At 45.3% G+C, this 12,648-nt stretch overlaps 1 protein-coding gene across 1 annotated transcript in view; it reads left to right on the forward strand.

Annotated features, from left to right (window-relative positions):
• LOC8032817 (fibroblast growth factor 17) overlaps positions 1 to 10,677 on the forward strand; it is a 158,138-nt gene extending 147,461 nt beyond the window's left edge. Inside the window, exon 5 of the mRNA XM_040205849.3 lies at positions 3,176 to 10,677. Coding sequence (XP_040061783.1) covers positions 3,176 to 3,448 — 273 coding nt within the window. The 3' untranslated portion in view covers positions 3,449 to 10,677. The remainder of the gene's footprint in view (positions 1 to 3,175) is intronic.
• Positions 10,678 to 12,648: the final 1,971 nt, after the last annotated feature.

The raw sequence follows: 12,648 nt of genomic DNA on the forward strand, positions 1-12,648 counted from the left end.
CCTTCCCTTGTGCTTCGTGTGGTGCATGTTCTTGGGAAGTGGGCGGACGTGTATAAGGGACCTCCAAGCGGGTGGTGTTTTCCTGGACTCTTTTTCAACATAGATGGGCGTGAGATTCAGTTGGGAGAGGATGGCCCTTTCTGGAGGTGTTTTGCCAAGTCTGAATTGTTGGTTGACGCGGTGGGCCTCAACCAGTTCTGTGAGCGTGTTGTGGGCGCCCATCTCCATGAGTTTGTGTTGTGGGCGCCCATCTCCATGAGTTTCTGCGTGGATGGCGAGGCTGGAAGATGTAGGGCCGTTTTGGTGACTTTTCGGATGGTAGTTACCAATTCGGCTTGTTCCGTTTTGAGGAGATTCATGTAGAAAGCCACGCAGACTACGAGGGATATGGCGAAGGCTTGCACCAGGCGAAGGGTGTCTGCTTCCGTCATTCTCTTATGTCCAGTGGTCACTCTTCGAATCATATGGCCTAGTTGGTCCAATTGTTGCTTGAGCAGGTGGATTTGATGAGTCCATCTGTCGTTGGCTTGTATGGGGAGGCCCAGGAGTCGGACTGGCTTGTCTGTCGAGTATATCTTTTGGCCTTCTATGGTGAGGTAGTTAGACTGTCGGGTCTTGAGAGTTTCCTCTCTTTATAAGGAGTAGTTCTGTCTTCTGGGGTGCACATCTGAGGCCCATGGTGTGCACATGTTTGGTAATAATGTCTGCGGCTTCCTGGAGTGTATCTTAGAGCTTGCTCAGGGAGTCCGGTTTGGGGGTCCATAAGGTAATGTCGTCTGTGTAGAAGGCGTCCTTGAGATTTCGGATGTGTTGCAGTTTATGCGGTAGGTGGAGAAGCGTGAGATTGAAGAGGAGTTGAGAGATGACTGCCCCTTGTGGGGTGCCCCTGTCACGGATCTGGAAGGTGTCCGACTCCAAGTCACCTATATTGATTTGTGTTGTGCGTCCCGTTAAGAATGATCGAATGTAGTTGTAGGCGCCAAGAGTGGAGAAAGAAAGCCGACGAAAGGTTAGGCGTGCTCGTTCTGTTGCGACGAGCTGAAGTGTTTCGAGCGTTTCTCAACTTTATTTAGTTTCGTACATTGCTCGGCTCCGGCATTTTTTCTTGCGAAGTAAGCTAGAAAAGAACAAGGTACTGACCTTACAGGTGATATTTTGCTGCTTCTTTGCGCACATGAAGGCGTCGCCAGCGATGTGGGCTCATCGGGACCGATGCTGTTCCCAAGCGACCCCAATACATTGAAACATTTCCTCGAGGTTATATATTAACTCTATGCCGGGAACAAGCCCCATTTTCTCGTTAAACACTTCCGAAAATTGCGTATAACGTTTGAATCGGATAACGGCAAGCTCTGAAACTGTGGCAACTGATCCTAACCACTTGCCCTACATTTGGGCGGAGACAGCGTTCTGCGATACCTAAGCTTTTTTGTCTTTTTCTTTTTTTTCTTCTTTTTTTTCTCTTCTAAACAACTTTTAGAGCGACAGACAGTACGCCCAGTATTCCCTCTACGCTGCACACCTTTGTTTTTACCTCTCAACCATTTTTCATATTCGCCATTTTCATAACGAGGCATGATTCCGTATTCCGGTTCCGACTTCTCGCGAATTTGCTAAGACGCGCTTACACAGGCGAGCAAATAACCTACATGAACGAAGGGGAAAAAACGGGCAGATATTAAAACGGCTGAATTTCCATTATATATATATAGCATTCTTGTTGTCTCTTTAATTCCTTTTTTTATCGCAGTGATCCTAGGTAAAATAACCTGCCGATTACGTGTTTTTTTTTGTTTTTTTTTTTTGTCTATGCAAGTTGGTTTTAATATCCAGTGTTTCAAGATTATCTTATGGTTCGAGGTATATAGTAACAAAATATTTATAAAAAAAATAAATTCGCGACGAGCGCGTCGGTAATAGTCAGCTTAGATAATCATTTCCCTATGTTAACGAAGAAACTTAAACACCCATTTTTCGCCTTTATTTTTTCCCCTACAAAATCGCTTAGTCGCACAGTACCCGTCGTGGAAATGGTGGCATCGAACCGGGTGTCCGTTCAACAAAATTATATATATATATATATATATATATATATAGAGAGAGAGAGAGAGAGAGAGAAAGAGAGAGCTGGAATTGCTTCTTTCTGTGACATTTGACCCTCGCTGAAATATAGTTATATTCTCACTATTTGCTCCTGCCAAGTTACTTGGAGACTTTTTTTTTCTTTTTCCATGACTATTTTTTTTTTGCTAGTTTCCACCTTTTTTTTTTTTCTCTCTTTAAAAAAACGAACCAAAAAAATAAGCGATTTACCGAATTTCGTAGCTATACTTCGATGTCTCCATTCCTCAGCGTTGGCCCGTTCGTGGCAGTCCTTTTCGTAGCAAGGAAAAAATATCGAGCCGTCAAGCTAGGCGCTCGTTTTTGCTTGAAGATAAATGCCGTGGTACTCGAAGCAGTTTCGCTTACTTTCGCTGGCCGTATGTTGGCCGCCTTATCTAATTGCTCCATCATTCATCATCTGACATTTACTTCATTTTTCGCGCGCCAACCTGGAACTGTCGATTTCCTATTTTGGGCGAAAGAGGCAGAAATGCTGATGACTAAGATAAACAAAATTGCAAGTGGCGTAAAACGTCTAACGTGGCTCTTGATAAAGCGTCCTGTGGCGCAGTGACAATTCTTGATAGTGTTTTCTTTTATGTTTACTGTGTCTTTTTATCTATATATTTCAACGCCTCTGAGTACACTTATTGACAAATGTCTAGAAATGTTGCAGTCACATCGCCGCTAATCTTTAGCGGGGTATCTGAACCTGACATCCGACTTGTGAGCAGAATTTGTTGCATACATGTATGCTTGCTTGTGTGCGTTTTTTTTTTTATATAGCACAGTTGTTTTTGTAGTTTTTGTCCATTCAGCCCGTGCCAGTGTCCCTCTATTCTGCCGAGGGAAATTCCAGCCGGTTCTTATAATAATGTAACGAACAACGTGAAAAAGCGTAATGACGCGCAAGCGAAACTCGAAAGTCTCGAAAGCAACGTCGAAAGTATTCGACGTTACTCGCCAGAGGCGCTGGCCAAAGTTGAGAGCTACAGGTCTATATGTTTCTCGACGACTGCTTGAAGCGTCTTCGCGTGGAAGCTCATCCACGGTCTACCTTCCTGTCTCGCAGAAACGGCGCAGCAAGCGGAAGAGTCTGTGCCAGTTCCGCGAGATCCTGCGCCACAGCTACTCGACCTTCGAGTCGGTCTTCAACCCGCACTGGTACATCGGCTTCAACCGCACGGGCCACCCGATCCAGGGCCCCAACGTTCGCTCCCGGAAGTGGAAGTGTGCCATGTTCCAGAAGCGCGAGTTCCGATCCGCGCCACCGCAGCCCTTTGACAAGGTGTCCCAGGACGAGTGGGCCAAGTACTTCGAGGCCCCCAAGGCGGCCAACAGCTGACGGCCGCTCGGCGACGCATTTCGGCTCCCGCTAGCCTGGTCCACGCCGCGAGCTCCGCGACCAGCTCTCCAAGAACGCCATGGACCTCCGGGCTGAACCCCCGGCTCAGGACTGTCTCGCCCGAGCAGGCGCCGGGACGCAGCTCCCTCCCTTAACCCTGCATCCGGTGGGCGCCCACTGCACCCTCTTCCGACACTAACATTATCGCATCTGTGTGTATATACGCATCCCCTTTCTTCGCTTTCTTTGATTCTTCACGAGTGTACTGGTAATTAGTGAACCTAGGAAGAGACGCACTTTTACGCTAAGGTTCGCACGGCATCCCGAACGCCTTAACCTGCCTTAACGTGAGAGGTTTCCCGCAGTCTCGTAAGCTGGAGAGCTGGACTCTGCGGAGGGACTAAGAAACTGGTTCGAGCTTTCGCCTTATTTATTCAACAGGTGCTGCAAAGTTGGCCTCCAAACACTGTAACGTGAGCAACCCTTCGAAGGATTCAAGGTTTAGAAGGTGTGACATGGAGGGGGGGGGGGGGGGGGGGGTGGACCTCGCTTCATCCTGTTGTGAAGATGACTTCCAACTTTGCCATTAAGAGAGAAAAGTTATTGTGAGCGCCACGCCACTCCTATCTACGCTGACCGAGGAGGCTTTTTTTGGCATATCATCTAACCTTTTCAGAGAGCCTGGCGTGTTGCAGTGAACTCTCGACACACAGGCCTGTTGCGCAGGAACCGTTTTAGGAGCCCTGCGTTGTAACGCGCTGGTCGCGTCTCTCTATGCTCGCATGCATGCACTTTCTCATACGATTCGAGCTTGTTCAGCGCGAACATGGGACTCGTGAGTCTCGCGCTGGTCTGTTGCCGTCGTGATGCGTAAGGTTGAGCTCAGCTGCAAAGCCGAACCCCTTTGCTGGATGTATTTGGTAAATATCAGACTCATGCTTTCGACCGGGCCAATTTTACGAATTGAAACTGTAGCTCTTCAATGAGGGGGTGTTACTACAGAGGTCGGCTTTGAAGAACGCCAGTAGCATTCACCGAGACTTTACTGAAAAGTGCGGCAAAGACGCACTCTTCGGCGTCAATACGTCCTGTCAATCGGCTTACGAGGTAGCGAAACAATGTCTCACGGGTTTAGATATGCTCGTTTTTTCTACTCCAATTTTGAGACAGTTACAGCTGTTAGGGATGCAGTGTAAACAGCGTTGAAATATGATGCCCTAAGACCCCATGGGAATGTACAGTAGCCGTCACATTTTGCTCTTCGTATTTCATCCGATGATGCAGAGTGTAAGCGAATTTGCATTTCTTATGTCGACTGGCGCAAAGTAACCTCGCCGAAGTAGACATCAGCGATCCATCGAGTTCTTTCGCTGGCTGTTTACTGGGTGCGCGCTCGCGTGCAGGTAGAAATCATTCCGTTCACCTCAGGTGCTTTTTTTTTTCTCTTTCCGAAGTGTAACAAACTGTATATATGTACACACACGCAGTATTTATTTCAAGTACATTGTAAAGAAAATGTATGTGAAGTAAGAGATAAAGTACTGCCGCCGCGAATGCCAGATTTTTCCGGTTGTGTTTCATCGCGTTTTTGTTCTCTGTTACTGCATAATGTTACTGTATTGTTGTTGTGTTTTTTTTTTAAATATATTATTGTGCATCTGGTATAAATATTAGGAAATTGCGGTAGTCACTCTTCTCGGGCCAGCAGTGTCATGGGTTCTAGGGGCTTTACGCCTTCTCAACTGCTTGTCCTAGCGACAAAATATATGGACGCAGGAGTCTGTTGAGGTGTACCGCGCCCCGGCTACCTGTTCGCTAATACATAACGCTGGGCGCTTTCTCACATCCTCCTGAGGAGCGGCATTTTTTTCGTGCGATGTCGTGTCTCGAGTCCCACCAAAGCTCTGCTCGCGAATGTGCCACCTTCTCTCCAGGCTATCAAATGGGACCACTCGCTTTTTGGTGGCTTTGTTCCCGTGCTTGTGTTCAGCTGCTCAGGTCTTGTGAAGTCATTCGCCGGTCGATCGGGGCACGTGTCGTTGGCTGTTTTAGAGCTAAGAAAAGATAGGAGACCAGCGATCCATCAACGGCTGCTAGATTTACTTCGACGCGTTTGCGAAGATTCTTTCGGCGTGTGTGCGTCGGCGATTCTCCTGCCAAACGCCTTGGCCGCACTCGTCTTGCCCCGCCCTCTGATAGCATTTTTGTTTTTGTTTTCTCACATCAGGCTACTTTTTAGAGACGTTAGTTGCGTTGGTGCATATTGAATGCATTTAACGATGTATTATATTTTGGGACAATTTTGCTACCCGTAAATCTCGCGAAATTGATTGTGTGGAGATGATGACGCGTGAAACCTCGAGGATATTCAAAATGCAAGATTGGAGACCGTCTTTTCATTTTCACGGAACACTCATATGCACCTCTTCAGTCGGCCTTCAGAACTCAGTCTTAAAAAGAAAGAAAAGAAAAAATAATTAACTTTGGTTTGCGTGAAGCCAAGACCTCCATGGCATTATACATTCAGCATAGAAAACAAGTTCATTAGCGATTATCAAGACAACAACCGAACTCCTCTAAGATAGCCATGATATTGTAGCGTCCGAAAAACGCAACTGTCGGACGTTGCAAAAACAGCCGAAATCAATGCTAAAAAATTATTTGCAATTCCTGCCAATCATTTTTTTTTTAACCTAAATGTTTTTGCGCGGAGATGGCAGCGATATTTGCATTTACGGCGAGTTGTATTACTCGAGATCGTCGGTGAACGCGCTCGCTTTCAGGAAACGGTCAGGTGTGAACAAAAACAAACGAACGCCGAAAACCAAAATAAAGAAAAGCGAGACTTCGATGACCCGGTGTATTCGTCTTATCAAGGTGGCTGTGGGGTCCTTACTAGATGGACTAGTTTAAGGTACGAAACAAGGGTCTACTTGTCTTCCTTTAAATAAAAGAAACAAAAGGGGGAAAAAATGATGTCCTCGTTTATCCTCTTTGTCTCTTTTGCCTGTAGGTTCGTGCACGCGTCCTCCTCCCCAGACAAAATTATTTTCCCGTTTGATATGAACAGGCGTGACGTGATGCTCGAGCGTGCTCCTCGGTTTGTGGGGTCACATTGGTGTTGCCGAGTGCTTTTGCAAAAAAAAAAAAGCTAGGAGTGGAGTGAAGGCTGTTACGCGAGCGCTTTGCTTGTATTGTGTCTTGACTGCCCGCCAAGTTGCTAGCTTATCCTTTATATTATGACATGGTTGTTCCTGTGTCGGTTTATACAAGCTCCGTAAAAAATCGGAAATCCCTGGGCGTGTTCCCATTTAAATGGATGCACCATTGGTCTACTAGTTTGAGTACGCTTTCGACGGATGTGACCTTTCAATTGTAATTCACGATTACCTACGCAGCAAGCACGTGTCGCCGGTAATAGTCGTCATCATAGATTATATATTGTTAGTTTCCCAGCATCTGTATGTGGGCATAGGAGCGCGTGTTTTGCGATGTCCCGTTCTGTAACAGCAACAAAAGAATGCGTTTTTTTTTGTTTTTGTTTTTTTCGGGAATTTGAGGGCTTAGTTTTTTCTGCAGATCTTATGTTGCAACATACTGTGTGTTTCTGAGGCGTTCGCAGATAAATTTCGTTCGCTCCGCCATCGAAGAGTGATTATGTCATCCGTTGCTTGCGTGAATTGTCGCAAACTTCCGAGATGTCATCGACCTCGCACGGCGCATGCCTGATGGTGGGACGGGATACTCGCATTCCATTTAGCGAGAGGTCTTTGTTGGTCGGCGTATGTGCGACATGGTGACTTCAGTATGCAGTGAAGCTTGCAATTGCACCGTGTTGCCCACGCAATCAGAGACGCAGAATTCCCTGTTAACATATATTTGTTTCGTAAAACTATTTCAATTATATTCCATTGCCCACCATATCCGATTGGGGGAAATAAAACGGAAATTCAAAATGAATCAAAGTATTTCACAAGGCTGAAAACTATTTGGGGGAGGTACTTGCCAGGATTCAGCCGCACCGATATGGCTATATATATTTTCGCTTCAGTGAAAGCGTGATAGACTTTGCGAAAGTCCATGTTGTGATAGGACAGTGGGCAGAAGTAAAAACAAAGGATACCGAATGACAGTTTGCTTTTAGAACGTTTTCTGCTTCATTTCAAATTGATGTAGCGATTCTTTATAGAAAAATACAGATGACTCGACTCAAGAAGTACCTTGCGTAGCAATAAATGTTTTGCGCATTAAGGACTGGTGAGGTAAAACGCCGAGGGCTTAACTATATTAGGTATACTTAAAACCAATTAATCATTCAGCGGTGTGAACTTAAAGGTAATATTACGCCAGCTATCAAAGCTCGAAAGAAATTGACAAAATCCAGTTCAATAAAGCACTGTCCGTGGTGCCGCACTGATTAAAGACATGGGATAAGTTTTTTTTTTTTTTTTTGAGTCTCTGGTTACGCGAGAGAACTTGGAGAAATATAATGTAAAATATGATAATAAAGGGATAATGAGATTGACATCAAGTATACAAACAAATGAACTGTTAATATAAATATTGTAAACTAAGTTTCTACGCACTGCACTCTAATGTCCAAAGTTCCAACACCAAATCTCTTACTCATTTACAAAAAAAAAGTGACGCATGTAAGCGTCGTCCTCATAGTTTAATAGCATCCGCAGTCAATTTCGAAGGAATTGCAGCTCCGAAGGAGACATTCGAATTGCTTCTGATGTGCATGGTCCCCTTTACCTGGAAGTCTTGCGTAAAATTTAACGCCCTCGCGTTCGGACGAAAGGTACCTAAAAACAAAAATGAAAAAAAGAACGGGGGGGGGGGGGGGGGGGTCGTAAGATTTGGGTCGCACATACCAGAGCATAACGAGCTAGACATTTTCATACCAAATGTTGGTATACCTTTCAATTCTTTATATGTCCATGTTCGTATTTTACCCCTTTTTCATATTTAATTTTTCTTTCAATCGGCAGTTTCCCGTTGTTTCCTCTAAAAAAAAACTCCTCAACTTTACTACCTTCCCTCACCAGAAAAAGAATAATAATAATAAAACGAATAAACCTGCGTCACATTTGATTATTATCACGGGTGACTTGAGCAACGGATCGCTTTATTTGTAACGTTTTGTGCCCCCTTGAGTTCGGTACACATAGGGTGCTGCGTATTGAACAGGCCCCGTAGAATTGCGTTTATACGAGTAGAAACGCCAGACGACTGCTCAGACGCCAAACGCTGTCCGGCGTCCGAGTAGTGTTCGAAGAGTGAGTATAGACGAAGGCCATCTAGCTCTAGGTCTACCCACTATAATAGGGAGTTTTAGTAGACCGTGTTTCCCGCTCCGCTAGCCCTCCGCTACGAAGAAACCGCCACTGCGCCTGCGCGCCGATGGCCTTGGCTGTAGAGTTCCGGGTAGCGGAGGGGCTGAGCGGAGCGGGAAACACGGTCTACTAAAACTCGCTAATCATTCCAAGCAGAGCTCGGCGTTCTGACCGTGCCCTCTCGTCTCCTCCAGTATTTACCCGTATATTGAAACACGTCCGTCCGTCTCTTTTTGTCCCCTACTTGTTTGAACTTTTCTTTCCTCAGTCCGACACTTTATGAGTTGACATATTTCTTCAGTTCGCATCCCGTGGCCCTTCGGCTTGTATCATCGTTCTCCCGCGCTCGATCTTTCTCAGGTAGGAGTGATGGTCGTGGCGGAACTCGCGTTTTTCATCGCTCCGAAACAACTTTGGATCCGTGTTGCGCAACTTGCATCGAACCCAAAGCAACCGGGTGGCCCACTTTCCGGGCATGAGGCTGTTATCGGGATATAGCTTTCTCACACATGTCAGCTGTTTCAAACGCAACCAGAAAATATACAAAGGATACGCGCGGTTATGCTTGCGACTAATCGGTACGGAGGTTAGCGCTGCTTTAGGAAAAGACGCAGAGTGAGAGAAAAAAAAAAAGAAATGCCTGGAAAGATTGGCGATTGTTATTATCTGTCCCCCTTTTCTTTTTTACTATTTTTTTTATACTACTGAAACGTGTCGTGTAGTGCACTTTATTATTGTTATTTTTTTCCGTAAGCAGTGTTCTTGGGGTAAACTAAACCGTGCTTCCGGGATACGTTGATAAGACGCGTTGCGTTTTAGATATCGTAGCCACGCGGAAAACATTCCACCGCGCGTCCGGTAAAGATTATTCGAACAATCTGGCCTTTGCATTTGCGTGTTTATCGTCACAGGATTCCAACAGCAAGCTACGCGAAGAAAAGGAAAAGACGCTGCTACTGTTTTCTATAAGAGCTTTTCTCTGTACTGTGCCCTCACGCCACCTATCAGGAGCAACAAAAATATGAGAGGAGTAGAGCACTTTTTAAGGAGATAAGGCAAACACATGATGAAATCACCATTTGTTCTATTCTGTATGTGCGCTCGCGTTGGTAGACGCGGTGCACCTGACAAGCGTCGCGGGTCTCGCCGTCACCCTTTTGCCGGAGCAGGTGGCGATCCACAAAAATGCCGCGGGCTCGAGAGGCGCCTTGCGTCGCTCAATACATTCAATACCAAATATCCTGCGGAAAGACACCGTGTTTGTTTTTGTTGACCGGGAGTCCACTATGGCTTCGAAAGCCCTTGGTGGTATACCTGTTTAACTTAAACGTGCGCGCTTTTCTTTTTTTTTTTTTTACTCGTTTGTTTGGAATGGTGCAATAAACTTATGTGCCGTCGTGCGATTCGTAGCATAGTTTCTTAAAATGCGCTTCATGTCGACTAAGTCTTTTTTACCTGTAATTAAAAGGTATACACATATTCATATTCCTTTTTTTTTTTTTTTCTTTTCTTTCGTGGCCATGTTTCAGACAGACTAGAACTATTCCCGTTTGAAGCCACGAGACTGACAGGCTCTTATTGAGACGTTTTGTACGAATAATGAATTAAAACAAGTATATATGTGTGTGTTTGTCGTGTATCCATAAACCAGTGAACTATGCTTTTTTTATGGACTGAAGTGCGCCATGTGGAAAACTGGAATGAATCGTGTGTCATGCGAATTTCGCAATCACAAATATTTTGAATGCGACTTTGTACGAAGTTCCTACTGTTGCAAACGTGCCATAAAAAGCGTCATGGCAGATGAGTCTCACTGTAAGACTGTGGATATCATTATTTGTGTTATTGCATGCGTGAATGTGTTTTGGAATAAACGTGTACATCTGCCGACTCTGCATATCTGATTCGACTTTTCCTTCGGAAGACCCGCCGTCGCGAGAAGCGCACCTGCACCTTGACGCCTATGCGCCGCGGTGCGTGATCACGCATCTGCTGCGGCGTCGCTGATCATTTTGGAATGTTGAATTCCTTCTTGGAATGATCCACAAATTGTCCGACCCTGTCATGGCTGGAGTGACTGAGAGTGTAACAAATGCAGGGCGTGGCGAGTCCCTATCGAGCATCTCATTATCGCTCTTCAACCAATCAGGTTGCAGCATGAACCGACAAGAACGAAGTCAGCAGCAGTATTAGCATAATAAGCCAGTCCCTACACGTGTTAAGCCATCGATGACTATTAGCCCCGAGAAGTTCGCGTGGCGCCCCCTTATGGCAAACCGAGGTGACGTCACGGCGAGGAGAGGATTTTTCCCCGACTCGCCCCGCTCTGTGACGACGCTAGCTGTCGGCACGCTCCTTCCTATTTAATTTTTTTTGGCGTGTTTTTCGTAGGAAGTGTAATATTTTATATGTGCCTTTATTGATGTATAACCTGTAGCTACAGGCGAAACACAACTAACATTTTAAGCATGGTCAACAGGGCAGGCGACGCATGGTCAACAGGGCAGGCGACGCATATATGAAAATAAAGAAATCTGGCCACAATTGCAGGAGCATCACTATAGATTTACATCTCGCATAATAAATCCTGCTGATGGTCTGAATGAATTGGCAGGTTACGTATCCTATTTTGTTTTGTATATCTGTTTTTAAACAAGATCGCCGAAGCAGAAAAGCTGCATGCTGCTCGATCAACATGCTAAATACAGTCTGGGCCATGGGGAGAGAATCACAAGTAAGACAGCGTAAGTGCAGCGGCAAAGTAAAAAAAAAAAAAAAAAAACAAGGAACATTTATTATATACATTGCTCGCATTTGACCTTTGCTAGATTCGGATAGTATTTCAACGGACTAGACGGGTGGTATCTGGGTGCTTGTTTATATCAACCCTCAAGTAATGTATAACAAACGTAAGCGAAGGTGTCTAGCTCGTCATTAGTCCCTTGAGCCCTAAAATTGAGATTTTGCTTAAATCGAATTGTCCTGAAACTAAAGTACCAGAAGCTTTTCTCACGCAGACTGTAGCCCTTCACAGGTTCCACATTTTTTGCTACTAGTGCTGCATCTATCACTGGACAGACGTTCGAATGCTTGCTTTTACTCCTGCTTTCCTCTGTTGCCAGAGAGTTCAGCTGTAGGGAGTTCGGAGGCTGAGGAAGCTTTTGGAGACCTGCAGCAGTGTCTCTTTTAATTGGAAATGATAATTCAGACTAAACGGTGTATTTTCCGAATACCCAAGACTGGAATGAAAATGTCAGGAAAAAGTATAAACGTTTCAAATTACGGCACAACTGCTGTGCATATTTTGGGCAGTTCAATGCGTATCATACAGGCAACTGGGGGCAATTCGGCCGTTTTTGCTGTTACCAAACAAACTAATTTCCAGCAATTGTGCATCTTCTAAGAAATATGCCTGCACACGTGTATAAACTATATAATTAATTCACGAAGAAGCTATATTTATGTAAAACAACCCTGGTCTACAAGCACTTCAAAGATAATCAGATACAGGGCCTTTAAAACATCTGCGAACCAGCGCATGCAGAGTGGCAGTGCAAAGTCGGGGTCGCGAGCTAATTTGCCGACCACCCAAAGGCCCATGATATAAATGCCACTTCAAATGCCTTGAAAGCGGGATGTAATATCGTCCTAAATCATGAACATGCAAGGAAGAGGATTCCAGCGTCTGAAACACTTGCGCCACCGCTTCACCGATCCCTCGCAAAATTGCCTTGTGTCGTGTGGACGGACGGGAAGGTTCATCGGCGGAATAGCCTCCGCCGATAGCTTTCGGGATTTGTAACCGAATTTTAAAGGTAAAAGGGACAAGCAGGCATATAAAATGTACGGAGGCACGTCAAT

Source organism: Ixodes scapularis, unplaced genomic scaffold (genome assembly GCF_016920785.2).
Source record: "Ixodes scapularis isolate PalLabHiFi unplaced genomic scaffold, ASM1692078v2 PGA_scaffold9__187_contigs__length_104089568, whole genome shotgun sequence".
NCBI classification, from domain to species: Eukaryota; Metazoa; Arthropoda; class Arachnida; order Ixodida; family Ixodidae; genus Ixodes; species Ixodes scapularis.